This window comes from Fukomys damarensis, unplaced genomic scaffold (assembly GCF_012274545.1).
Source record: "Fukomys damarensis isolate Sample0158 unplaced genomic scaffold, DMR_v1.0_HiC HiC_scaffold_15, whole genome shotgun sequence".
NCBI lineage: Eukaryota > Metazoa > Chordata > Mammalia > Rodentia > Bathyergidae > Fukomys > Fukomys damarensis.
The window spans coordinates 39,364,234-39,390,730 of record NW_022900927.1 but is presented as its reverse complement, the minus strand read 5'-3'; the positions used below and the strand labels follow the sequence as shown (position 1 = coordinate 39,390,730).

The 26,497-nt window shown below is 35.4% G+C and overlaps 2 protein-coding genes across 8 annotated transcripts in view; one reads left to right on the top strand and one right to left on the bottom strand.

Annotated features, from left to right (window-relative positions):
• The window catches only part of Krr1 (KRR1 small subunit processome component homolog), a 22,167-nt gene extending 10,461 nt beyond the window's left edge, over positions 1–11,706 (top strand). For all 3 annotated transcript variants that reach the window (XM_010639560.2, XM_033763783.1, XM_010639559.2), the window contains 9 exons: positions 733–905; positions 2,461–2,595; positions 2,816–2,941; positions 3,032–3,115; positions 4,750–4,806; positions 5,902–6,072; positions 9,212–9,289; positions 9,378–9,471; positions 10,948–11,706. In XM_010639560.2, the coding sequence (XP_010637862.1) occupies positions 733–905; positions 2,461–2,595; positions 2,816–2,941; positions 3,032–3,115; positions 4,750–4,806; positions 5,902–6,072; positions 9,212–9,289; positions 9,378–9,471; positions 10,948–11,090 (1,061 nt within the window). In that variant the 3' untranslated portion in view covers positions 11,091–11,706. The remainder of the gene's footprint in view (positions 1–732; positions 906–2,460; positions 2,596–2,815; positions 2,942–3,031; positions 3,116–4,749; positions 4,807–5,901; positions 6,073–9,211; positions 9,290–9,377; positions 9,472–10,947) is intronic.
• Positions 11,707–11,788: 82 nt separating this feature from the next.
• Glipr1 (GLI pathogenesis related 1) overlaps positions 11,789–26,497 on the bottom strand; it is a 74,712-nt gene continuing 60,003 nt past the window's right edge. For all 5 annotated transcript variants that reach the window (XM_010639568.3, XM_010639567.3, XM_019209831.2 and 2 more), the window contains exons 2-7: positions 23,458–23,875; positions 22,354–22,596; positions 19,283–19,395; positions 14,836–14,921; positions 12,514–12,540; positions 11,789–12,416 (exon numbers count right to left, since the gene is read on the bottom strand). In XM_010639568.3, the coding sequence (XP_010637870.1) occupies positions 12,262–12,416; positions 12,514–12,540; positions 14,836–14,921; positions 19,283–19,395; positions 22,354–22,596; positions 23,458–23,631 (798 nt within the window). In that variant the 5' untranslated portion in view covers positions 23,632–23,875 and the 3' untranslated portion in view covers positions 11,789–12,261. The remainder of the gene's footprint in view (positions 12,417–12,513; positions 12,541–14,835; positions 14,922–19,282; positions 19,396–22,353; positions 22,597–23,457; positions 23,876–26,497) is intronic.

Below are 26,497 nucleotides of genomic sequence, written 5' to 3'. Positions count from 1 at the left end.
TTTTTTTTTTTTTTTTTTCTGTACTAGGAATTGAACTCAGGACCTTGCACGTGTGAGACAGGCTTGGCACCACTGAGCTAAATCGTTGGCGCTAAGAGTCATTTTCTTTTAGTAAAAGAAGTTCTAGACTCAGTCAGCTTTGTGACCCTTTTGGCAGGTCACTTAACTTTTTTGGACTGATTATTTTGTATGAAATGGGAATGATGTGTACTGGTTCTTCTTCCTTCTGTAGTTACCAAAAAAAATGTATAAAAGTAGGGCACTGAAAGCTCTTTGTATCACTGATTATTAACTGACCAGAATAAACATTTAGAAGTTTCACTCTTATGTGTGCACACATGTAAATATGCACATGCATGTGCATACCCAGGTTCCACTCCAGGAAAGAAAAAAGGTTACTGATACTTAAAATGTAAAATAAAAATGATATTTGAGTCTTGAAATGTATCATAGGGTAGTGCAATAGGAGGTTCTTGAATACCCACATCTGCCAAGCATATGCTAACTAAAGTGGATATAAGGAATAGTGCCTTTGCCTTTAAAGAACTTTATGAGGCACCTGCAACATATGCAGTATCTTGATGAGAGAGGCTTGTTTTTTGATTTGTGAATGATAAAAATAGGAAGTGGAAGGAGAGTATTAAGAAACTTTTGAATGTATTTATGTAATAATGTTTTAAAAGTGTCTACAAGATCTTTACAATGTGATGTATAAATTTTTCCCCATTGTAGATGAATCAGAACTCCTCACTGTTCCTGATGGTTGGAAGGAACCAGCTTTTTCAAAAGAGGACAATCCCAGAGGACTCTTGGAAGAGAGCAGTTTTGCAACTTTGTTCCCTAAATATAGAGAGGCCTACTTGAAGGAGTGTTGGCCTTTAGTGCAGAAGGCTTTGAATGAACATGTATGCATATTTTATACATTTCTTTGAGATTTTGCTCTTTTTATCCCTTTGCCTTTAAGTGTATGTGTGCTGATTTTTTTTTTTTTTTCCTGGTACTGGGGATCAAACTCAGGACCTTGTGCTTGAAAGGCTACTGAACTAAATCCCTGGCCTATTTGTGCTGATTTTTAAGGTGCCAGCATTGCTAGTTAATTTGGTTCCTTTAGTAATTTAAATAGTCTAGACCAGTGATGGTGACCCTTTTAGAGCTTTTAGTGATGATAAACAGCCAGCTACAGCTTGCATGCTATAGGTTCACCACCACTGGTCTAGACAAACTTTATTCTTTTATAGTTCACTAGTATTATGTATATAATAAATTACTGTGAAATACCCATTCCTTTATTGTTTTAGAGATTTCATGAAATGTCTAAAACTCACCTGTTAAAGTCCATATTACCTATTGTAGGCTTGATAGTTGCCATTTCACCTGTCCAATTTGAGCTGAGTCACGTTCCTTACTGCTTTCATTTTAAATAGAAGATGACTATGGGGTTTTTTTTGTTTCTTGTTTTTATTTCTTTGGTACCCAGGATTGAACTTGGGACCTTGCCCTTGTGGGGCAGACGGTGGCACCGAGCTGAATCCCTGCCCCTTGGAAGATGATTATGTAACCAATTTTTCCCTATATGATTTTGCTGCTGTAACTGTAGAGCAGTGGATTGTGTATATTTTTCAAATTGAGAAAGAATTTATCGCATATGGTAACGACAAGTATCATTTTGTGAAACCTGTGGTTTGGTTTTGTATGTATATATTTGTGTATATGTTAGTGTACTTGTGTATTAGGTTGTGATACATGTTTCTCACTGAGGGACTGCTGTGGAGTTGGTCGTACCTAATGGGGATAAAGGTGGTTCTGCAAGCTGCAGGCTGTTTTACAGCTGTCTACATCTTGGCCAGAACTCATTTTTTTTTCTTTTAAATTCACAGAGATCCAAGTATTCTTCATATTAAGCTCAAAAGTAAGAGAATAGCATTTTTATTTGCTTTGCTGAAATCTAATTCTCCCAATTGAGATGTAATGCTTAATTTTCCAAATTATTGCTTCCTTCTGAACTTATGATAATTTGTTTTTGTTTTCTAGTAAATCCCCTAAGCAACTAGAAAAAAAGTTTAAAAGGAAAAAGCATTTCTCTTGGGAATAGATTTCAGATTGGACTTGAGCACAAGATACAGAAGCTATATAGCTTTACATTTTTCTTTTAGGTATATCTTAAATGTGACTTAAGAATATGTTTTCTAAACTACAGATACCCTTTATTACAGTGAATTTAAAGTATTCTGAAGCCAAGTAAGTAGTTTCAATTGTTTCAGTTTCATATGTTCTGTAAAGTGTATAAAAGTAAGTAAGTGTTCATTGTGTTTATACAGCATCTTCAGGGAGGGAGTTGGTAAAATTTGACAGATCACTTAGTGTCACAGAAATTAATAACTTGGTTGGGATAGGCTCAGTAAGGATCTAAAATGGAATTTGTTTTTAGACAACTGCTTATTTGGTCTTTCCTTCTTGCAGCACATTAATGCAACCCTGGACCTGATTGAGGGCAGCATGACTGTTTGTACTACAAAGAAGACTTTTGATCCATACATCATCATCAGGGCCAGAGATCTAATAAAACTGTTAGCAAGAAGTGTTTCATTTGAACAGGTAAATCTAAAATTATGTAGGCTTTGCTTTATTTGCATCAACATTAGCAATGCAATACTTGTATCTTTTTCTCACTGTCTCTTTCCCTCACTTCTAGAATTGAGTTTTTAGATTTGTGCCTAAATATAATTACTTAGGACTTAGGAAGTTATTATTATTATTATATAGAATTATTATTACTATATAGAACTTAAAGAGTATATTTTTATTTTCTCAAAAGGCAATACGAATTCTTCAGGATGATATTGCATGTGACATCATTAAAATAGGTTCTTTAGTAAGAAATAAAGAAAGATTTGTAAAGAGAAGACAACGGCTTATTGGTCCCAAAGGATCTACTTTGAAGGTACTTCTTATCAGTGGAAAAACTGAGTTCTCTTTCTCTACATGAATTTTTCAGTGTATTAAATTTCACCTTACTGTTCTTTTAATACAGGCATTGGAACTCTTAACAAACTGTTACATTATGGTTCAGGGAAACACAGTTTCAGCCATTGGACCTTTTAGTGGCTTAAAAGAGGTAAGAACTATTACTTTCAGTTTTTAGCAGAGAACAAATTAATTTGGTTATAATAATTTGTTCCTGGAGTAATACATTGTAATATAGTTATTTTGTATTTTAGCATATGCTTTGATTTCCCATTAGTAATTATTTTCTGTCATCTAATTTGAGGGAATTGTTACACCTGGACCTAACATTTTGGTGATTGTGGAAACATCCGTTTTTGAATTAGTTCAGTGAACATGGCTCCTCAACTATAAAATTTAAATGGGTATTTAAGATTTTAGTCTATAACACACATGAAAAATAAGGTGTAATTACATGTAATTGGAAAAGTGAGCAAACTCATTATTTGCAGTAACTAATGCAGCCAGTAGAGGTCAGAATCTGAAAACTGTAAGGTACACTTTCTGTTTGAATTTTAGTATATTTATTTAATGTTTTCATGAAGATTTTATTTAACTTGTCAAACGTTATTAGAAAATCTTTGAAGCAGATATTGTTTTTGTTTTTTTGGTACCAGGGATCAAACTCGGGACCTCGCGCTTGTAAAGCAGAACCACCGAGCTAAATCCCCAGCCTGCAGATACTGTTTTTTTTCACTCATTTGCTGTAATTTGGATATGGCTGTGTTGTTTTGCTCCCTTTGGAAGCCTTTAAAAGTAATTCTGCTGGCCCTTTCTCATTAATTGTCCTTTTTTCATGGGGCAATAATAATTTAAATGCCTTGAATACTTTATAGTGTTACAAAGTTTTTGAAATACCTTATTTAATTCTTGTAGTAGGCTCCTGTGATGTATAGTTTTATTTCCATATTTAAATGAGAAAGCTGGAACAGGAAGAATGACTTTCTGTAAGTAGCAGCAGTCCCAGAATTTGGTCCTTATTTTCTAACTCTAGGTTTTGTTTTGTTTTGAGATAAGGTCCATGCTAGCCTTGAACTCACTGTCTAGTTGATTTAGTTACTTTTCTCTCATTGCTGAGACAAAATACCTGACACCCAAAGCCAGAGAGGAATGGGTTTATTTAGCTCACAGCTTGTAGAGGTTTCAGTCCATAGTTGGCTGGCTCCAAGGCAGTGTAGCACATGGCAGAGGGGTATCACAGAGGCGATGCAGTTCATGGTGCCCACAGAGTAGCAAAAGCAACAAGGGAATCTTAACAGCATCTTTCTGCCCCTTTTATCTTATTCGCACTATTTAAGGCAGGTAGCACTCAGGCCCTTAATCCTAGAACCCTTGGGGCCTATTTCTACGATGAATCATTCACACACTGTAGATTCAGCCACCTCTGAAAATGATGCTTTGGGGGCACATCAAAACACAAGCCACCCACTAGTCCAGGCTGGTCTTGAACTCATGATGATTCTCCTGCTTTGGCCTCCTAGGTGCGGGGTTTACAGGCATGCACCACCATGTCTAGTTATTTTCTGCTTCTGAATCCAGTCTTCTTTCCCCTTTGTTAACAGAAACTTTATTGTATACACAGGAGATTGACTACCATTGTGAAAGTTGTAGAAGCCACAGAACAATTGAAGAAATTATTATATTTAATTTAGTAATTACTGTTAGGATATTTTGCAGTATAGTTTTCTATCCAGTTCATTAAAGTCTTTAATAATTAATAAATTCATTTTTCTTTGCAAATTTCAGGTTCGAAAAGTAGTTCTAGATACCATGAAGAATATTCATCCAATTTATAACATCAAAGTGAGTATTACCATTCTAGTGATTGTCAAATTTCCTTTAGCTACAGAGATATTTCTTGAAATTAAGTCTTTTATGAAAGTCTAATACACAAAAAAGATAAAGCCAGGGGGGTCAATTTGAGGTAAAGTTCAGCTCACTTCACTATACCTTAGTCCTCCTTTAGGGCTTAGGTTTCTAGTGTAAAAACTTTTAAAGAGGATCTTATACATTTAATAGTTTTAATACAGTACAATGAAAATAAGCTTCATAGAATTTATTGTAGATTATATCAGTTCACTTTTCTTAGTGAGTTTGTGCATTATAAAGATCTGACCTTTTAGAATTCTGCCTGGTTTTTGTTAAATAGACTTGGACTATATTGGATTGCTTTAAAGCTTTCTTTGAAATTTAACACTAAAATTGTAGCTCTAAGAAATATGTTATATTCATTTGTACATAAAATTGGTGATATTTCTAAATATAACCTTGTATTGAGCTCTTTTATGGTGGATATTTGTCAAACAGTCCACTTAAATTTGATAAAATTCACTTAGATTAGGGTAAAATTGATTTGGAGTTACATTAGGATGTCACAGATGAAAAGAAAGCTAGTTGTGCCTCTGATGCCTAGTTGACATCCTCTTATGTTTTGTTGTATACAAAATTCAAATGAAGTGGGGGCAATATAAATACTGATTTTTGTTTAATCTTTAGAACATGGACTTCTGTCCCTGTGGTATTGTGGCATCTTGGTTGCTACTGAAAACTTCCTGCTTATGGGGAATATCAACTAATTAACCCTTTTGGCTCTTACTGAGTTGAACTTTAAGGATTTTAAAGAATAATGGTTGAAAAGCTGAATTTATTTCATTTTCATCTGATTTTAAAAATTTTAGATTTCTTAATCTAAATTTCTAATAGCTTTCTGCTGCTTAGCAAATTGTGCATGTTTGAGATGATATATCTTTATTGGTGCAGTTGGTTAATTCCACTGAAGAGAGTAGTAACTGTCACATTTAAAATTATTTTTAAAATTATTTAAAAGCAATGTGTATAACAAATGTTTGAATTTTGACATTTAGAAGTTTCACTTTATTTACATGTGTATGACTAAAGACCTTAATGATTAAACGAGAGTTGGCAAAAGATTCTGAATTACGATCACAAAGTTGGGAAAGATTTTTGCCACAGTTCAAACACAAAAACGTGAATAAACGCAAAGAGCCAAAGAAGAAAACTGCTAAGAAAGAGTATACACCCTTCCCACCACCACAGCCAGAAAGTCAGGTTAGTATTAAATGTTAAACTTTATATGAAGGGGTAAACATTTTCATGTGTCTTGTCAGAAATTTATTGAGGTTATTTTAAGTAGAGTGTATAGGTGTATGTAGAAGTAAAAGGAAGGTAAAAATAGGTGGATTTCAAGCTAAATGAGTTAGGGGTAGAGGATGGGGTCTTCACTTTGTGAATATGAACTACATAAATGTAGTAGATGTCCATCTTGTTCCTGTAGCTGCTGTACATAATATATAGACAAAAGTTTCAGTGATTTAGCTCACACTGTTCTCTGCTTTAGTAACTTTTTTTGACCATGTGCTGTATGATTTTAGAGGTCATAAATTTGCATCTTTTTTCTGTTTTGAACTCTATTTTGTTAACTGTCTTCTGGTTCCTTTCCTTGCCCATCTGGGTTTTTTTTTCCCCAAGTCACTTTCTTTCTACCTCACTTTCCCAGCACAACTCTTAAAACTTTTATCAGTCTGAAAACTTTACTATATCTTTCCCTTTTTTTGGAGACAGGGTTTCATTATGTAGTTGAGATTGACCTGGAACTCACTACGTAGCCCAGCCTGGTCTCAAACTCACAGTGATCCTCCTGCCTCTGCCTCCCGAGTGCTAGGATTACAGGCATGCACCACTACGCCTCGCTTACTGTATCTGTCTAAGCTGGAGAAAGTCTCATATTTTGATTAAATGCACTAGGAATTTTTGTTTCCGACCTCTGATAGGTTTTCAGTATTCTCTGGCAGCTCTGTGTGTGTTCTTGTCAGCACCCTTTCACTTTAACAGCTGATACAGCATTTTACTTGTCTGAAATATTAAGACCATCAGTAAAGAAATCCTTCAACTTCTGTCAGCTGTAATTTTTTCAGTCGGTATCAGTCCTTTCCTGTCTACTTGAATTCCATACTTACCAATCTGGAACCTTGCTTCATTATTTCTACCTTTGTCTCTTTGCATCTGTTTTTCTACTCAGGATTCTGTGATCATCTTTTCTTCTGTTCAGCCTGGTGTTTGGAGTTTTTCAGGGAAGTTTGATAAATGTGTGATAATAGTGAAAAATAATGAAAGTGTTGGATCATGGAATCTACTCTGGAAGAGGAAGAAAGACCAGAAGGAAAATGATAGTTGGAGAATGTAGTGATCGCATTGTTGAACCATGCATCTACACCATCCACCATACCCCTTCTGGCCCTGTCCTATACTTACTAGCTTGTCTTCCCTATTCCTGCAAGCTGCTTTTTCATGTTTTTTAGCAGTACATATTCATTATGCTTATTAACTGAGCATGTTAATGCAGTTAATGTGCTCTGTCTGTATGCACATATAATATGCATTGATAAAATCCAAGCTCCCTCTATTCACCACAGCCCCCAATCTCTAGTAATACGGTGGTACCTTGTTTCACAAACTTTTTTTTTTTTTTATGAGAACCATTCTTGTCCAATTCAGTTTGAACCAGAATTGTGCAAAGAATTAAGTTTGTGAACTGTGGTACCACTGTAACTATTCCACTTGCAGGTCCATTTGATTTTCTGTCTATGAGGTACTTAGTTCTGTGTCTTATGTCACTTAACATGATGTTCTCCAGTCCCATCCATTTTGTTGCCAATGACAGGATTTCATTCTCTTTTTTAGTTTTTTGTTGTTGTTAATTGTTAAGACAGGTTCTCACTATGTAGTTGAGACTGACCTGGAACTCACAATGTAGCCCAGGCTGGTCTTGAACTCACAGCGATCCTTCTGCCTCAGCCACCCCAGTGCTGGTATTACAGGTGTGTACCACCATGCCTGGCCAGGATATCATTTGGGGGGGGTACCGGGAATTGAACTTGGGCCCTTCCACTTGCGAAGCAGGTTGCAGAACCACTGAGCCAAATTCCCAGCCCCAGGATTTCATTATTTATGGCTGAATAATACTCAGTTACACATTAAGACCACATTTTCTTTATTTATTCACCTGTTAATAGTGTCTGTCCTTATGTACATGTAGCTATCTCTTTGGCATGTCCATTCATTTCTTTCACACACATATACATATGTAGGGTTGATGAGTCATACTCTAGAATTTTCCAGCAAGTTCCATACTGGCTGTTCTAATTTACACTGCCACCAACAGTATATAAGAGTTCCTTTTTCTCCTTTTTTTAGCATTTATATTTTGTTAATAGCCATTCTCTCTGGTGGTTTGAGATGGTATCTTATTTCAGTTTTGATTTTCGATTCCCTGATGGCTAATATCCTTTGGCTGTTTATCTTGGCCATTTATCTTCCTTTGAGAAGTGTCTATTCAAATCCTTTGCCCAGTTTTAAAGTAGATTACTTGTTTTTTGTTAAGTGTTTTGACTTCACTGTTTTCCTGGATATTAACCTTTATCAGATGAAGTATTGGCAAATATTTTCTCCTGTGCTACAGGTCATCTTTTCACTCTGTTGTTTGCAGTACAGAAGATTTTCAGTTATTTATACTCTTATCTGTCAGTTTCCTTTAACTCTTCTTTTGCAGTTCTATTCTGAAAATTATTTTCTGTGCCAGTGTCTTTAGATATTCTCTTTATGCTTTTTTCTGGCTGTTTCAGCTTTAAGGTCTAAGATTTAGGTGTTTGATTTATCTTAAATTGATTTTTGTACAAAGAGGGGTCAAGTTTCAATCTTCTGCACAGTTGATTGAGGCTTTGCGTGTACATTTTGATGCTATTGTCAAGAATCAGCTCTAGATGCAAAGGTTATATCTGTGACCTCTATTCTTTTCTAGGTGTCTGTGTGTCTGTATTTAAATTCATCAAGTGTTGTGGTTACTATGGCTCTATAGTATGTTTTGAAGTCAGATATTGTGATGCCTCCAGTTTGTTCTTGGTCAAAGTTTTCTTTAATCCCCAAGTTATCTTTCTAGTTTCTTTATGCTTTCCTGAGGCACTGACCTTCCATCCTACCTGAATTTGTCTGTTTTGTTTTCCATGATCACTTCCTTCTCTTTCTTATCTCCATGTCTGTAGTTTCCTCTGCTTAAGGGCAGTTGTTTCTGTGTTGCCATCTTTTATCAGAGTATTGACTCCACTGTTTTTACCCTAACGACATTTTGACTTTCTTAGGAAATTCCTTTTTGCATTATTTCTGATGCAATTATAAATACTGTTTTCAATAGATTGACAAAGAATTGGCTAGTGGTGAATACTTTTTGAAGGCAAATCAGAAGAAGCGACAGAAAATGGAAGCAATAAAGGTAAGACTGTCTTCCTCACAACATTAACAGCAAAGTTCATATATACTTATTTATAAATTGTATCTTGCTAATGTACTTCTTAATGTAGGCTAAACAAGCAGAAGCTCTCAGTAAGAGACAAGAGGAAAGAAATAAAGCGTTTATTCCACCTAAAGAAAAGCCAGTTGCAAAACGTAAGGAAGGTAAAGCTCATTTTTTGCCTTTTGATTTGGAAGTGTATTATTATCTATGAAAAGTAAAACCATAATTTACCTCTTGTGTTAACCAAAAAATTACTATCATCAGATATCTTAGGATTTCATTAATTACTAAGCATAAAGGGATGACTGAATTTATAATTTAGTTATAGTTGATGCTTATTTCAGAGTGTCTCAGAATGGCAGTCCTTCCCAACCCATGACTTGTATTTGGGAAGACATAAACCCAGAGCACTCTGTTGTTTTTATTTTCTTTGTTTATTTGATCAGTGGCTTAAGATTTGTTTCTATGTTGTTAACAATGATTTCTCATTACTTTGGACTATAGAACAAAATAATGACAAGAAAGTCTCTTAAAAGAGACTAAGAAAAACTCAGGCCTTCTCCATTTCTAGCCTCCTCCTTTTGCATTTTCCTTCCTTCTATTAACACTTGTACTCTTTGTATGAACACTTGCACTCTTCCTAAAGTAACCGTCCATAGCCACAGTAGCACACTGAGTGGGAGAAAGGTCACTATCAAAATTACATGTAAACTATTGGTTAAAACCAGATGTAACACATTACGTTTTTTGTATCATGTTGTGGTTCATGGTTAATAGTTTTTAAAACAAACACTGTGCCTATGGAGATAATATAGTCTGTCAGTTTAATAAACTTCAGATGTCTTGGTAGCTGGTTAACCTAGGTTTAAAAAGATTAAGAATGTAGCCACTTTTCATAGTGACGGCTTTAAATCTCTGCACCTTAAGTGGCTGGGTTGTCTATATGGTGACGTTTTATCTTGTGATTCTTTTATGCTGTAAAGTTACATATTTTTCATTGTTTCCTTTTTGTACTTGTTCACGTTTTAGGCATGGAATACATGGTTTGCTTTGTGAGGGAAACATTCAAATTCTCTAAAATTATTGTCTATTTACTAAAGTCTTGTTAAATACTAGTCATTATTAAGTTTTTATTGTGGTCTTAGGTAGATTTTAATGTGTAGCTTTATGATTAGCTCTTTAAATTACTGAAACTAGAAACCTAATCTACCTGTACTTTTCATGAAATGCAATTTTTTTTATTTTAGTCTGCAAGATGAAAAGTTGGCACACCAATATTTAAATTTCTAAAATATGGAAGAGACTATAAGTAAAAATTACCTAATCTCAAATATTTAGCAATATCCGTTATATATTCTTAAACTGTCAAGCCATTTTCATGTTTTATTTTGAAGAAACGTCTAACTTTCCTTATGCAGGTGTTTTACATTTTATAACAGCCTTTCGATGATTACTCTAAAATGACTGAATTACACACTTGTTTTTCATATGGGGTCTGGCTGTGCTTTAGGCTGACTGCACATGCGACAACCTCCCTGGTCGCTGGGATTAGAGACATGTGCCACTGTGCCCAGTTAAACATATATTCTTTATGTTTTGATTTCTAAAGAATTGTTTATGTTTTTAACTTTTTTTAGCTTCTACTGAAACTAAAATTGATGTGGCTACCATCAAGGAAAAGGTTAAGAAAGCAAAGAATAAGAAACTTGGAGCCCTTACAGCTGAAGAAGTTAAGCTTAAGCTAGAAGCAGATGAAAAGAAAAAGAAGAAAAAAAAGTAATATAAAAAACCAGACCTTGAACTGTTAATTTATACATCTACCTCCTTTTGTAAAGGATTTTGAGAAACAGGCCATTAGAGTTGTCCAATAACACTCTGATCCCTTTTTTCTGAGTTTCAGTTGTTCATAAAATAGTACTTTATAGATATAAATTATTCTATTTTTCATGTGTGTTCTGAGAAATTTTGTGCTACAGAGTAGTAGTATACATGTTGTATATATTATATAACCAGTTCCAGCAGATTTTACTGACACATGATTTTTTTAGAGTAACTTTTTACTTTTTAGTTTTTTATAGATGTGCATGTGACTATTGTAATAATGCATTAAATCCAAAGAATGCCTAAGCTTTTCATTAGTCTTTAAATATGCTACCCCATCATTTGGTTTTGAGAAAAATAAGTGCAAAATTTTCAGTGCTTTCTCTTCTCATAAGTGAATATTTTGGCTTATTCCTTCTTAACATTTTGTGTTTTTTTACAAGATTAAAGAACTCATAAGAAGAAAATCAAGACCTTTTGAAATCTCTGTTACAATTTTATTCTTAGTCTAGGTAAGTGGTCAACAGTAATATCAAATTGCAAGAGAGCAGGAAAAATCAGGAACCTGAGAATTGAAGCTAAACCAATGAAGAACCCTAGGATGAATCAGACTGACCTAGATCAATGATGGCAAATCTTTCCTTTTAGAGCGTTCAGTGATAACAGCCTGCTGTAGCACACGTGCTGTAGGTTCACCAGCACTGACCTATATCTAACGTTCTCTCTAGATTGGGAAGATAAAACACAGAAACGAGGTCACTTACTGAAAATCTAGCTGTGGTCACCTAAAAACAATGCTGTTCATAGAAAAGTGCAAAGGAAAGATGAGTTTGTCCTATAGAGTTTAGGATATGGAACAGTTTTTCTTTTGAGTAAGGCTTTACTACAGCAACGTATTTATTCTGACATTTTAAAAAAGAAATTAGAAATACAGCCAGATGTTACTGTTGTTTAAAAGGCCATATATTAACTTTTCACTGCCTAAAGATTCATTTGTAGAATGCCCATAACAACAAAACATAAACAAATTCTTGTTCCGTGAACTTTTGTTAGTAACAAGAATTTCATGCAATAATTTAAAAAATTTCCATTTTGGCATAAATAGGTTAATAAGTTCCCTGTCCAGTGTATTATTCCAAAAGAACTAAATTAGGGTATTTATGCTTAACCCAGAGGGTAATTATAATAGACAGTAGTATAATTGGTGGATTAACAATAAGAAAGAGAGATGTGTATCTATTACGTGAATGTATAGGCCAGCCTGGATAGACAATAGAGTAGTAACCTGTGAAATAAACATAAAATGTTCTCTTAGACACTGTTTCTTATAATGTAACAATTTAATAGCACTTAATGAAGCAATGTAAGATTTATATACGTACGTGTGACTTTGTCTCGCTGTAGATTAGCTGTAAAATCAGGAAGAATAAAAATTTTAGATATTGGTCAGATTTTTTTTTATATTTTTAAAAATAAATTTTTGTAATCATTAATTTGTGTTTTTGGAGAGAAGGTGTTGCTGTGTAGTTCAGGCTGGTCTTGAACTTGCAGCGATCCTCCTACCTCATTCTCAGTACTAAATCAATTTGATTTGGCTTTATTGCAGTGATTTTTCAAAGGTTAATTATTTAAGATTTTCTTTTGTACTACTTCATATTTTTAAAAATATATCTTACATTAACTTTATATATAAACTTTTTATGCAAAGGAAATTATACCACTATAATGAAAAATCATTTTACATGTATAAGTTGCTTATAATACTTTTAATATTAAATTCATAAATATTTAAAAATACAAATTAGAAGTAATCAGTGTGAACAATTAAAATATTTTTCTGAAAATTATTCCCAAAGATGTATTTATGGTGAGACACTGGTAAAGAATAGCTTTTGTTTTCATCCATTCCATTGTGTCAGTAAGTTATCAGTGCCTCTCACTGAGGTTTTAGATTTGGACATTCTGAACATTAGGAAGAAATGAATTTTATAGTTGCCATTTGTCTTGTCTTGTTGCTTTCTTTTATTAAACAGACACTTTTCCATTTCATTTGGTATTTGTTACCTATAATAGAACCCATCAGGAACCCTGAGACTCTTGGCCCTTGTGGGCATTTCTGATTTCATTCTTGGGATTGGAGTTTGTGCTGAATTAACAGAGTTGCTATCCTAACTCTTGGCAGTTACCTCCCCAAATTCAAAGGTGTTCATTATTCAGTATTTTATAGAAACAAATGTACATCCATTGTACATTGCATGCATAGCTAAAATCATGTACCACTGGTGTGCTCAGCATAGTTCATAAATCTGGTGTTTACTGAACTACAAACAATATTTAAAACACCATGAAGGAAGTTTTTACTCCAGTGTTTACCATAATTAGTCAGAGATAGGGATCTGTTAAATAAAAGCTTTTATCTTCTTTACCCTTATCAGACTTAATAACCACCCCATCTTTTATTATGAAGTTGCTTTAATCATAAATCCTATGATTTATTCAGTATTAGTTCAAAAAATGGAATGCTTTCAACTAAGCCAAAATTTATATGAAAGTAAATTACATAAATCAAGTTTTCTGAATAGAAAATGACAGAATCAGTCTGAAAAATTAATATAAAATAAGTGATTAATTTCACATTTTATAAATATCATTCAAATTGTCATGTGCTTTCATTTTAAGCCAAGGGATTTTCATCATTGAGAGTACAGTTTTAGTCTTGTAAGTTTACCCCAGGAAGGTCAGAGACCACCTTGTGCTATTACTTCAAAGATCAAAAGCTAAAACTCCAGCAATAGTTTTTTTTTGTTTGTTTTTGTTTTTTTTTTTAATGTATTGGTGGTACTAATGACCTATATTTTCAAAGGGAAAGCAGTTATTTCACCATTTCTCTGAGATGGTACTTTCATGCACATTTTGTTTTACAGAAGGTTGCTAAAGGTCCCAATGGTAGAACTGGACATTGAAGTAGAGGTTGGTATATTGGTTCTAATAGCTATAGTTTTAACATCTACGATACAGTCCTAATTTAGGAAGGAAAAGTTACCTGAATATATGCATGCAGATATATACTGTTTTGTAGTATTAAGCCAACAAAATAAATGATTCTGTGAGAAGAAATTAATTATAGTGTGGTTATTTGTTAGAATTGTCTCATTTATATGAGTAAAATAAACAGTGTTAGACAGGGAGAAAAATGACTGGCTCAGATAGCCAGTCTAAGAAGTGCTGCTATTCCTGGAGTAACGCTAAGAATTCCTTTTACAAACAGGGAAGAAGGGTGCAGCAGTTTAATAGAATTTGAGAGTTTTAGGTCTGGAAGGAGTCTTTTCTACCACACAAGATTTTGTACAGGGAAGCTCACCTTATTGTCCTGTCTGTCTGAGGCATCTCGGCCCTGCTGCTCTGAGCGGCTGGGTTTGTTACAGATACGAACATAAAAATCCCACAGAATTTGCATAATTATAGTAACTTGAGGTTTCCCTCATAACATAGAAAAATAGTGGATATCTTATAAGATACTCCTATTCAAAAGAATATCTCATTTTTAAATGTGTTAATTTCTAGAGTGGTAAGCTGTTGGTTTGCTCCTTGATGCCAGTTTCCTTGGAAATTGCCAGTAGGATAAAACACATAGTTGTACTCTTAATTCTATGCAAAGTTATAATAGTTTCCATCACATTGTCTTATTGTGGACTTCTACTTACCACAGAGATTGTCCAAACACGTGTCATTAGTGGAGCAGGCACTGCATGTGGCTCCTCTTTTATATGGCCAAGTTGGGTAATTCCCTCTGTAAAGCAGAAGACTCTCCATTAGTAGAGATGTATTTTTTTTTTTCAGTTGCAGTTTACCATGAATCCTTGACCATACTCAGAAGAACAATTAGGTGGAAGGGCAGAATATTAGTTGGTAAAATATATAGAAAGACAAACAAAATGGAGGTTGCTAATATTTCTGTTTTATATGCCTGTGTCTATTAACCTGTCTTAATCTACATCATCTCATTTACTTTTGACAGCTCTCATCTAAAAGGTTAATAACTTGCCAAACATCACAGTTTACACATAACAGATTCAGAAGGAAACCTAGATTGTCTGACATCAAGGATATATGGTCCTGCTACTTACCTTCTGGCTTATTGTCATCTAAAAACTTCCTCTTAGAAAAGCTATCATGACCCTTAATTCTTTTCTAGACTACCAAGTCGCCATACTTTTTATTAGAGCTATTTAGATGGGGTAATGCTTTCCCAAAGAAAATAATGAACTAGGGGAAGATTTGAAGTGGGATTTGGGCTGTGGATTTAGCTCAGTGGCTTTGCAAGATCCTGAATTCAATCCCTGGTACCAAGGGAAAAAAAAAAGTAGGATGTTTTCACATAAAAAAATGTAATACGAGGGCTGGGGATTTAGCTCAGCGGTTTGGTGGCCTGCCTTGCAAGCGCAAGGACCCGAGTTCAATCCCCGGTACCAAAAAAAAAAGTAACACAAATAATAGATAATTAGTGGACACTTAACTGTGTGAGGCATATTTTAAATATCCTTGAGTGAAATAATTTCACAAACCTGAGTGTGGTACTGTTTGTTCTGTAGCTAGAGGCTTAGGCAAAGTGTAAATTTACCAAGGTCACTAATTAGAAAATAATATGTAAACATTTTATATCCCCATGAGTATCTTCAAAGTAGTAATGATGAGAGGCTGTTCATTTCATTCAGTGACTCTCATTTTTGTATGGTACCTTTTCACAATTTGGTGAAGCCTATAGACTCTATGTAGTTGTTTTTTTCAATGCATAGAATACACAGGATATAAAAGAAGCTGATTAAAATGAAATAGCTATCAAAACTGAAAAAAGACAATATAGTAATATGTGCTTCTTAGGTACTGAATAAGATCCAATGTAAGGTCCAATTATAATTTCAAAGTAATAATGAACATAATGTGTATTTTGAAGTATATGCAACAAATAGAATATGATAAAAATATATGCAGTTATAGATGTTAGTACCTAATTACTAAAATGACTGTACTGTTTTATTTTCATAGTACAAGGAAATATTTTCAAGAATGATGTAACTTTTTTCTAATCCAAGTTCATGCACTTCTCCCCCCAGTAGTACTGTACTTTGACCTCCAACAATAACAGATCCTCATAACTTAATCCCTCACTTATTCTTGTGTTTATTCTATATCATGGAGAATAGTCAATTTATAAGGGATTCTGATAGCAGTTACAAAAGGCCAAAACCTGTATTAGTCATTAGAAAACCTTTAATTGTTGAAAAGCACAGTACCTAGTAGGTGGTTTAAGTTCTGAAATGGTTTTAGTAAAATCATTGATGTTACCTTATTTAATTGTACATTACAAACTGTAAATAAGGGAGAAATTGCTACTTAGAAAGAAGGTTACAAAAAGGCAGTTGTGAATCGTAGGGAAATAAGAATTCATCTTGGGAAAATGGCCTGAATGTGTCTAGGTGGGAGTGATTAGACAGAAGCAGAAAGTTTTAGTATTTCTCCTACTAGCCTGAGAGATGCGTGGTCAAGACTTTAGGGAAGAGAGACAAGGTGAATGTGAGAAAGTAGGGGTGGTGAAAACCCACTAGGTACATACTAGCCGATGGTCAAGGTTATTTCCTCTTTTATGCTGTCCTCCCTCCCACTAGTCCATTCTAGATAGAGTTCTGTTATGCACTATTCTTGCTCAGTGGTAACAGGGAGTAAAGAGGAGAGTTACAAGTGACTGGTGAGTTAAACCCTGGCATACTTAGAGATATTGCAGAGGACACTGGACTCTTAAAATCTGGAGGAATGGGGACCTATGATTTTCATTGTGTATGGTAAAAAATCGCTAAGGCAGAAGGAAGTGAGGGCATTCTTTTACGGGTCTCTTTCACTCCCCAATCCTTTTTCCACACTTCATGTAGACTGAACGCCAAATTTAAGGCAGAACTCTGTTCTATTTGAGATACTTATTTGGCTTCCTCTTGAAGTTGAACTTTGCCATTATTTACAAGGTTCTGCAAGATCTACACTACTCCTTCTTATTTTTATCTCATTCAATAGTCCAAGCACACTGGTGTTCTGTCTATACTTTAAACTTGCTAGCCTATTGATAATTCCTATTCTAGTACTCTTTATATTTTACTTGCCTCTATGATAATGCAGTTACTATTGTGTGTCTGCCTCATAATACAACTTTAGTAAGGTCAAAGTCTTCACCAGTCTTGTTCTCCTTTGAAGCCTACTAAACAGTTTGAATAAATGAATGTATAAAGTTCATCTTTATGGGATCATAACTGATTATAAGTTTTACAATGTTTATAACTAAGCATAGTGAATATACCATGAAAATTCACATTTGCACTTTATTATTAGAACAAAAATAAAAGTACTCTTGGAGCCATCACTATTGCCAGGCGTTACATATCGTTGTTTTTGCACAGCTTTCTGTATAGTTCTTACAGCTTTACTAACTGGTAGTTGCTATTATTTTACATTTTGGAGAGAAAACTCAGATTCACAGAACTGATTTCTCAGGCAGCATAGTGAATAAACTACCCTTACTAATAAAAATGTTATTAAATGCTACCCCTGGTTGAATTATGACTTTGGCTACTTTTTCCTGGATTTGCTTTATTTTCTGACTTTGAGATTTTAAGTCAAAGCTGGTTTCTTCTGAAGAACACTTTCAGAGCCCCGTTTCCTCCCCATATTCAATCAGAATACCAAACATCTCTTCTGAACAATACTTCAAGGAAAGAGGTTTGTTTCAGCCAAATTTAAGGAATTTGAACAAAATTAAAGAGCAACAAATTAAAGAAAAATGTATTATATGATGGTAAAGGGTTAAAAAGCCCTAGAATATAAGCAGTTACTATCAAAGAAAATCACTTTAGTAGAAAATGAGCAGACCACAAATGAGTCACCAAAGGACTTATAAATGGACAGTCAAATGAAGAGTTTAATTGTTAGTCATCAAAGAGATGCAAAGGAAAACAAAATAAAATTGTATTTTCTAATTTAATAGAAAATTCTAACAGTAATAACAAGGAAGTATAAATTGATACAATGATACGATATTTGCCAGTAGGTATTAAAAAATTAAAAATGGCTATACTAGAAGTATTCTAGCAATTGTAGGAAAATAGAAGCAACTTAAGATTTATGTCCAAGGTTGTCCATCATGTTACTATCAGGAGCATAGTTCTTAAGCCAGATAGCCAGGTCAAAGTACAGCTATGGCATTAAGTGCAGCACCGGCAGGTTACTCACCGTGCCTGTGCCTCAGTTTTCTTAGCTGCCAACAAGATGCAGGTGTGCCTTTTTTTTCTTTCTTTTCATAGACGTTTAAGAAGATAAATGGCAAGTATTTAGAATGGTTCTAATCACATTGTAAATATTAAAGTATCGTTTTACAATTATTGAAATTAGATTTGAGATTTGTTTTGAGACTAGGTTTCACTATGTAGTTCAGACTGGCCTTGAACTTACTATGTAGCTCAGACTAGCCTTAAATTTGAAGTGATCCTCCTGCCTCAGCCTCCCAGTGCTAGGATTACAGGCATGAGCCACCATGCCCAGCTATGTTTGATGTTTTAATGAGGAATACTAATGATATAATTTTAAATGTTTCTAGTATGATAGCAGTTTCTAAATACATAATGACCAAGTATACGCATATATCAATTTAAAGAATATGCTAGTGTCACTGCCTGAGTTTTCAAAGGGAAAGCTGTTTCCATTTTCAAAATAAAACTGACAAAATTAAAATAAGCTTATATAAATTGAGGATTTATTCATAATTCCTGCTCTTTTAATGACTGTTTAAAAATTTCCAAAGTTTAAATATACCAATAAATATAAAGCAACATTGATTTTTTTTCCATCGTTTCACCATTATCCAAATTATAATTTGTGTACCTGATGAACATTTACACTTAGTGCTCTTAAAGATGTGTATATCTATGTAGTGTTTATAATACACAGAAAAAAGGAACCAGAATGGAAATGAAGATCTCTGGATTAAGCAATTAAGAATTATATTAACTTTCTCCTTTAAGCTTTATTATGTAGATTTCTAAATAATGAAAATGCATTCTTTTAAAATGTAATGTCTATTTTGAGATAGAGGTTAATTTAAGCACTTACAGTGGTCCATAGTCACATATAAAATGTGCTCCATTGGAAAGTGTGTCAAAGCCAGAAACTCTAGGGCAAAATTGAACTGCACAGCCAACCTTGTAACTATCAGCCCAAACAACCTGAAAATAAATAAGGATTTTTAACACAGAAATGAGAAATGATGAGATGAGTATTTGGGTGTGATTAGGACTTCCTAAATAAACATAGTGAGATATATTCACTTCAGTGAGTTAAAGCCACTTTCTACCAAGTAAGTTCTAGGCACTCAAAATTCTACTAGAACCAAGACCCATAATTACTACCACGATGTGTGTGTGTGTGTGTGTGTGTTGAAATAACACATTTTTTATAGTTACTAGGCTGAAGAAATAAAAAGCTAACGACAGTGACTGACAGGAAGAAAAGGAACTGGTTTAATAGGATTGTTCAGAGGAACCATCTCTGAAGAGACTTTGAGGTGTGAGTGGTGAGGATGAAGATTTAGGAAACTTGAGTAACAGAGAAAGCACATTTCATGGGGCCCTCTTTGGAACAAAGACCCTGAGGTGGGATTTGCTTGTTAAGATGCAGAAAGGCAGCCAGTGGAGCCAGGATGTACTGGTCAAAGTGGAGGAAGAGGTAATGGAGATTCTTGTAGATACTTTTTTCACACCCTAAAAGATCCCAGAGGTGGCTATAAAGTGAACAGACCAAGAAAGAAAGGCAAGGGAAGAAAAAAGGAGGCCACTGTACAGGCTATGTCAGTGGTACAAGAATGCAAACATCTATCTCACACTTGGGTGATAAAGAGCTGTTCAGATTCATGTCTCGTAGGTGTAGCTGAATAGATTTGCTTTTGGGTGTAGGGTAACAGTTTTGGTTTGGGGTCTGTGAAATATTTATTGATACGGAGAACAAGAGTAGGAGCATGGGCAAGAGGTTCTATTTACAACATCAGTTTTAAGCTGCCTGTTAGATGTTCTACTGAAGACTGGCATGGCTGCTACACTTGGCCGTATGCAGTTCAGAGGACAGAGTTAGGCTAGAAATACAAAGCTGGAAGATACGGGGCTAAATGGCATCCCACAGGCAAAATAATAGACAAAAATGTAAATGAAAGCCTGGGATTAAGAAAACCCCCCACAAAAACAAGTTAACAAAGCAAATGAAAAGTAGTGGTCAGTGATGTAGAGGGAAATCAAACAGCCAGCTTCTAGACTCAAAAGATCTTCATCCTTGATTTAAATCAATGCTGTTGGGCTGGGGATTTAGCTTGGTGCCACTGTCTGCCTCACAGGAGCAAGATCCCAAGTTTGATCCCTGGTACCAAAAAAAAAAAAAAAAAAAAAAATGCTTTTGCATATTCCAGTGTCTTCATTATACTTTCCCCTTGCTTTCTGAGTGGATTCTACATTCTACATTTTCTTTTCTTTTGCACTGGTCCCCCACAAATTAATGGCTTATCTTTAAGAAGTTTTGTGTCATAAAATAAAAGAAGAAATCATTTAAAGGTCCAGTAGCTGGCAGCAAGCCAGAAATTAAATACACTTTTTTTACAGTGATATCAAATTAACACTTTTTACCATAACTTTTTGAATAGCACTGTGACAAGCGAGAGTTCTGCTAAATGCGGGGGATATCAGGTGAACTAGAGTCAGCAGGTGACCTTCACAAAATGTAGACAAAAGCAGTCATGAAGCCATTATATAAGAGTTTTTACCTTGTTGAAGGAGTTTTAAGGGCATGTTTGGCATGGGACCCTTCTCTGAGGAAGTGAGGTTGACCCAGAGCTGCTCTGAGAGCCAAGAGAAGTCTTCCAGTAAAGGGCAGTACCTGGCATGAACACTAGGATAGGGAAGACCCATTCACAGAACTGAATCACTGGCCAGTATAGCTACAGAAAAGGATCAAGCCAACTTCAAAACCAGAATTTGCTCCCTAGGGAGAAGAAGAAAGGAGCTAAGGATGGAATCTGAGCTTCCCCAAGGTTTGGAAGTGGAATTCAAAGGTAGGAAAGTGGTTAGACAGCTGTCTAGGTTGGAGTTGCCACAGAGATTCCTTAAGATACAAGATGAAAGTTCCTCTGGTAACACACCATTTAAAACCCCGAGGAAGGATTGTTCCTTGCCAAAGGAGGGCACTGTTCCTTTGGAAGTTCTGGGACAGCCTCAACAGATGCTCCCCAGCTGACAAACCAAGGGGAAGGCAGTCTGCAAGGAGGAACTTCCTTTTCTGATCCTCTAGCCCATGCTCATATATACAGCTTAAGACACGCCACAGCCATCACTATAGAGAGTCAAAATGAGAAAACAACTTTATGTCATATGGGCCTGAGATTTCAGACATGAATCTTGCCAAATTAACTAAGCTTATAAATTCTCTCTGGAGAATATTTGGGCATAAGAAAATTCATTTTCTAAAATTCATTCCCTTGCACATAGATACTAGAGCTAAACTGAGTGATCCTAAACTCTTTAAAAGATAACTATACTCTAGCCCCACCTTAGAAGAGGCACCCCCATCGTGAGATGTCCAGAGAGTGCCTGGGTCTGCTAAGATGTAGCTACAGCAACCACTTTTTAAGTGAGTTAGGGTTTTAGCTCTGCATTGAAAGCCTCATTCAATTCTTGCCACAAACCTGTAAGGGAGCTGCTGCTATCCATAGATCAACAAATGGATCAGAGAGGTTAAGAAGTTTCCCCAATGTCATTTAGCTAGTAAGGAAGAATTCACATTCAGATATTGGATAGGCCTTAAATAATGTATATAAATTATCTTAAAAGGTCCATTATTAGAGCTGTTCAGGCTGATAGGCTTCACATATCACTTCTCTCCATATGTCCAGACTCTTCAAGCCCTACTCCCTTTGATATTACATACAGTCTCTGTTCTATTTTTTCTTTTTTGTTTTCTGTGATGCATCAAACCCAAAGCCTTACACATGCCATGCCATACCACTGAATCCCATTTATTACTAAAGTAAGACTGTTATTCCTACTCACTCACATTTTCACGTGCAGTAGCTTACGTATTTTAATTTACAGTTCTCTCCCCATTCTTGAAAAGATAGCTTTTAAAAAATACAGGCCAGTACTTACCTGAGTGTAATGGCCACAGACATTTTTACATTTCTTAGTGTTGAAGTCATAGTATTGGATTTCACTGTACCAATTTGAGATGGCTGGAGACACTGAAAACAGGGACAAAGATCCGGTCCAGATATTTTCTCCCATTGAATTGAATTTTGGGTGCAGCTTGCCTGACTTCAGCTGTGGGTTGTGTCCAAAGTGACAATTTTTTGCCCACGCTTTTGCAACTTGGGCAAGTGCTGCGTCCCAAGTCTGCAATATAAGTATTAAAAAATACAGAAGTCAAGAATAGAATCTGTTACTCAACAATGTAACTGGAGGGAACGGATGAAATCTGAATAGTAACTGAAGCTCGATGACGAGACTAGAGAGAAGGAACCGCTGCATATAAGTCCTGTTTAGTTTTCAAGCACTAAGGCTGGTAAGAACTATGGTAATCTAGTTTTGTGGAATTTAGTCTAAGCGAGGGAGACAGCAACATTTTAGTGAATGTCAACTTGCATGTAAGATAGTTTACACCATGTTTCACATTTTATGTATGCTGCCACCGCAGCCCTCATCCTAAGAAGCTCAGAAAGGTTTAAAACCAGTTTAAAGCCACGGGTCTGGGATTCAAACCCAGAATCAAAATCCCATCTGTTGTCCCCCAGAAGGTGGTCGGCTTTCCTGAGATACTGATCCTAGCACAAACAATAACAACAACCCCACCCACCCCTCAGAGAAAACAGAGACAAGGCAAAAAAAAAAAACAAACAAAAAACAGAAACCTTGCAAATATTAACTGGAGAAAAATGACAAAAACCAACCAACCTCAAAACAACACCCCCAAAAACAAAACAAAATGGAACAAAACAGAGACACAGAAAAATGGGGCAGTCCATGACCAAAAGAAAAGTATCCAAAAAATAACTAAAATGAATTTGTGGAGCTTTCTTATATTGAGTTAAGGGGAAAACTGGATATATTTTGATCAGAGATTATGTATTTACTACACACATTAATTACAAGCAAAAAAAAAAATCATTCACGATTACCAAGGATTCACCCCCACAGATTATATACACATGAGCCGCTTTGACTGACTTCTGCTATAAATGCCGATATTTTCCTTACCATGTATAGCATATCACTGGCTGTTGGAATCACCTTTGACCGGAACTTGTTGTGAATTCGAACACAGTCTTTGATGAAATCTTCATTTTTGGTATCTGGCAAAGTATTTGCTGTATATGAGTAACTAGAGACAAAAGAAATCACCCAGGCCGTTGAAACGAGAGTGACCCACATGCTTGGTGTTTCTGGCCTGGAGTCCCCCTGGAGGGGTGCTGGCGCCCAGCCCCACGGGGTTCTGAGTTTGGCTTTGCGTTCCTAGTTTTCAGCTGGCGGCTTCACAAACCACAGCAGACCGGTTTGAGAGAACGGGAAGCGGAGTTCATCGCAGGTTTTAAGAAATGGGTTTCTCCATATATGGCTTGCAGCTCATTTTGCAGTCTTAACCCTATCTTTCCAGTGGTTCTTGGTGACACAGCACCTATTGCAACACAGATTTTTAAGAGGTTGCATCAGATTTTCTTTGAATAAGGAGATATTTTGAAAGCAAATTCGAAAGCCTCTAGAAACAACACTCTTGAGGTTTTTAAAAAAATGTAGATTGTGGTAATAAAGTGTAAATAATACACACTTCTTCAAAAATGACTGGCAAATGGTTCTTTTTTTTTAAAAAAAATCCCTTTTAGAGACATATTAGCAGTGATAGGAATGCAGTAGCCCTCTCTTACCTGAGTCCTTCCTTATCAGTGGATGCTTGAAACAATGGATAGTACCAAACCTTATTTGTACTGTTTTATCCTCTACTCACTGTGGTAAGTTAAGAAATTAGGTAGAGTAAGAAAATGATTAATTCTAAAATAGAACAGTAATAACAATATACTGTAATAAAATGGCCAGTATCACTACTATTGTGCTTTGAGGCTATTAGTAGCATGAGAATTACTCCGTCATAAGCATTATTAAACCATGAGTTCATCTGCCACATGACTAATGGACATGTATACACTAGGCGTACCGGTGATTTGAGGTGGGAACGGTGCAAGATTTCATCATGCTATTCAGAACAGTGCATAATTTAAAACATTGTTTAGTGCACTTTTCTGTTTAGCATTTTAGACTTTTCTGTGTAGTATTTTTGGACTGTGATTAACCCCAGGTAACTGACATTATAAAAAGTAAAACTACAGATAGGAAGGGACTGCTGTATCAGGTTACTATCATAACTTGACCTAAAATTCACAAAGGTGACATGTGCGCATGCGTGGGTATGCATACATGTAGGAAGGAGGGGAGAAGAGTATAAAGAATACTGGTATCAAATTCAGTTCCTAAATAACTATGAGACCTTGGATAAGTTACTGAATCTTCACAGCCTCGTGCCTATTAAATGAACGAAAATAGAGATTTTTCTACCTCCTTAGTCACAGAATGTTGGGAGATTTAAATGAGTTAGCTAATACTATATTAATTTAGCACACATTAAAGTCTTGCTCTGTGTATTCAGCTTAGTAATGCAGAGTTAAAAATACAATCTCTGCCCTCGAGGAGTGTATAGTGGTAGGAATTGTGAGATGATAACAAGGGTGGTTGCAACAGAAGCTGCCGAAGATCTGGTAGAAGAGAGGTATGGGTTCAACAGGAAAGGATGCACAAACCATCCTGGGAAGGGTAGAGAGGGCTTCCTACATAAATAAATGAGGTATTTTGAGAATTGCATAGGTGATGATCAAAGGAAAAAGGGCTGATGGGATAAAGGGAATTGGAGAGACAGGATACCTAGATGTGAAGTTGGAAACATTATGTTTTCAAAAGAATAGAATAGCGCAAGAATGGAGGAATAGTGGAGTCACAGGCTAAAGTACTGAATCTGGGGGTCCCAACGAAGCAGCTTTGGACATTTTCCTTTAAAAAGCAAATGAAAAAAAGCATGATGTAGGAAAGGAATCTTCATCAATATAGCTATCTATGTTGAAGTGGGACGAGAGGTTAGGTGAATCTAGGGCTACAGTAAGTTTTTAGATAGACATGCTGTAAGTCATTGACACACACCTTATGTGCAGAGCTGCACAGGTCTAACTCAAAAATTAAGGCACCAAAGGAGACAGAGTCAAGATTAAAGCAGAAATTAAACTTTCTACTGCTTTTTAGTTACTTCTTGGGCATCTGCATTCCCAAGTGAGGAATCAGTGTCCCGCTCCAAGACAATCTCCAATTCTGCTATATGCTATTGTCCTCTACAAATATGGTCTTCCAGGTATTGACTTTGGCTAGTAGGCAACATGATACTGGTTTCTCATGGAAATGGTACTTTTTTGGGGGAGAGAGAGAAAAGTCAGATCCAAGAGAATTTTTAGATTTTTCCAACCATTTGATTTTTATCACAAATGTGATAGAAGTCACTGGAAGATATTAGCTGTTGGTGGAGATTGATTTGGCTTCAGAAAGCATCTGTAGTTTTTAGAAAATCAAGAAATATGAAAATGGAATGAAATAGGGAAATTTTAATGAAAACCTCTAGAGTAAAGAAATGTTGAAGATCCTAGACTCTACCAAAACTTTCACAGCTGATAAGAGAATTCAACAAAGTAGCAGGATATATAAAACCAACATTAAAAACAATAGCTTTTTGAATTTGCAAATGATAAACTAGCTGAAAAAGAAGCCAGGGAAACAATTCCATCCACAACAACTTCAAAACCAAACTATACGTATCAGCCTAACCAAGGAGGTGAAAAACTACTATGAGAATTTCAAACCACTGAAGAAAAAAACTGAAGACACTAGAAGACGGAAAGGGCTTCCATGTTCATGGATCAGTAGAATTAATATTGCTAAAATGGCCATATCTACAGATTCAATTCAATTCAATGCAATCTTCATTAAAATTTCAATGACATTCTTCACATAACTAGAAAAGGCAATCTTAAAATGCACTGAGGAAGCACAAAAACTCAAAGTAGCCAAAGCAATCCTAAGCAAAAAGAGCAAAACTGGAGGCATAACAATTCACATTAACACACAATTAATACAGAAAAAAAAAAAAAGCCACAGAAACAAACCCACACTACTACAGATATCTGATTTTTTTTTTTTCTGTTTTTTG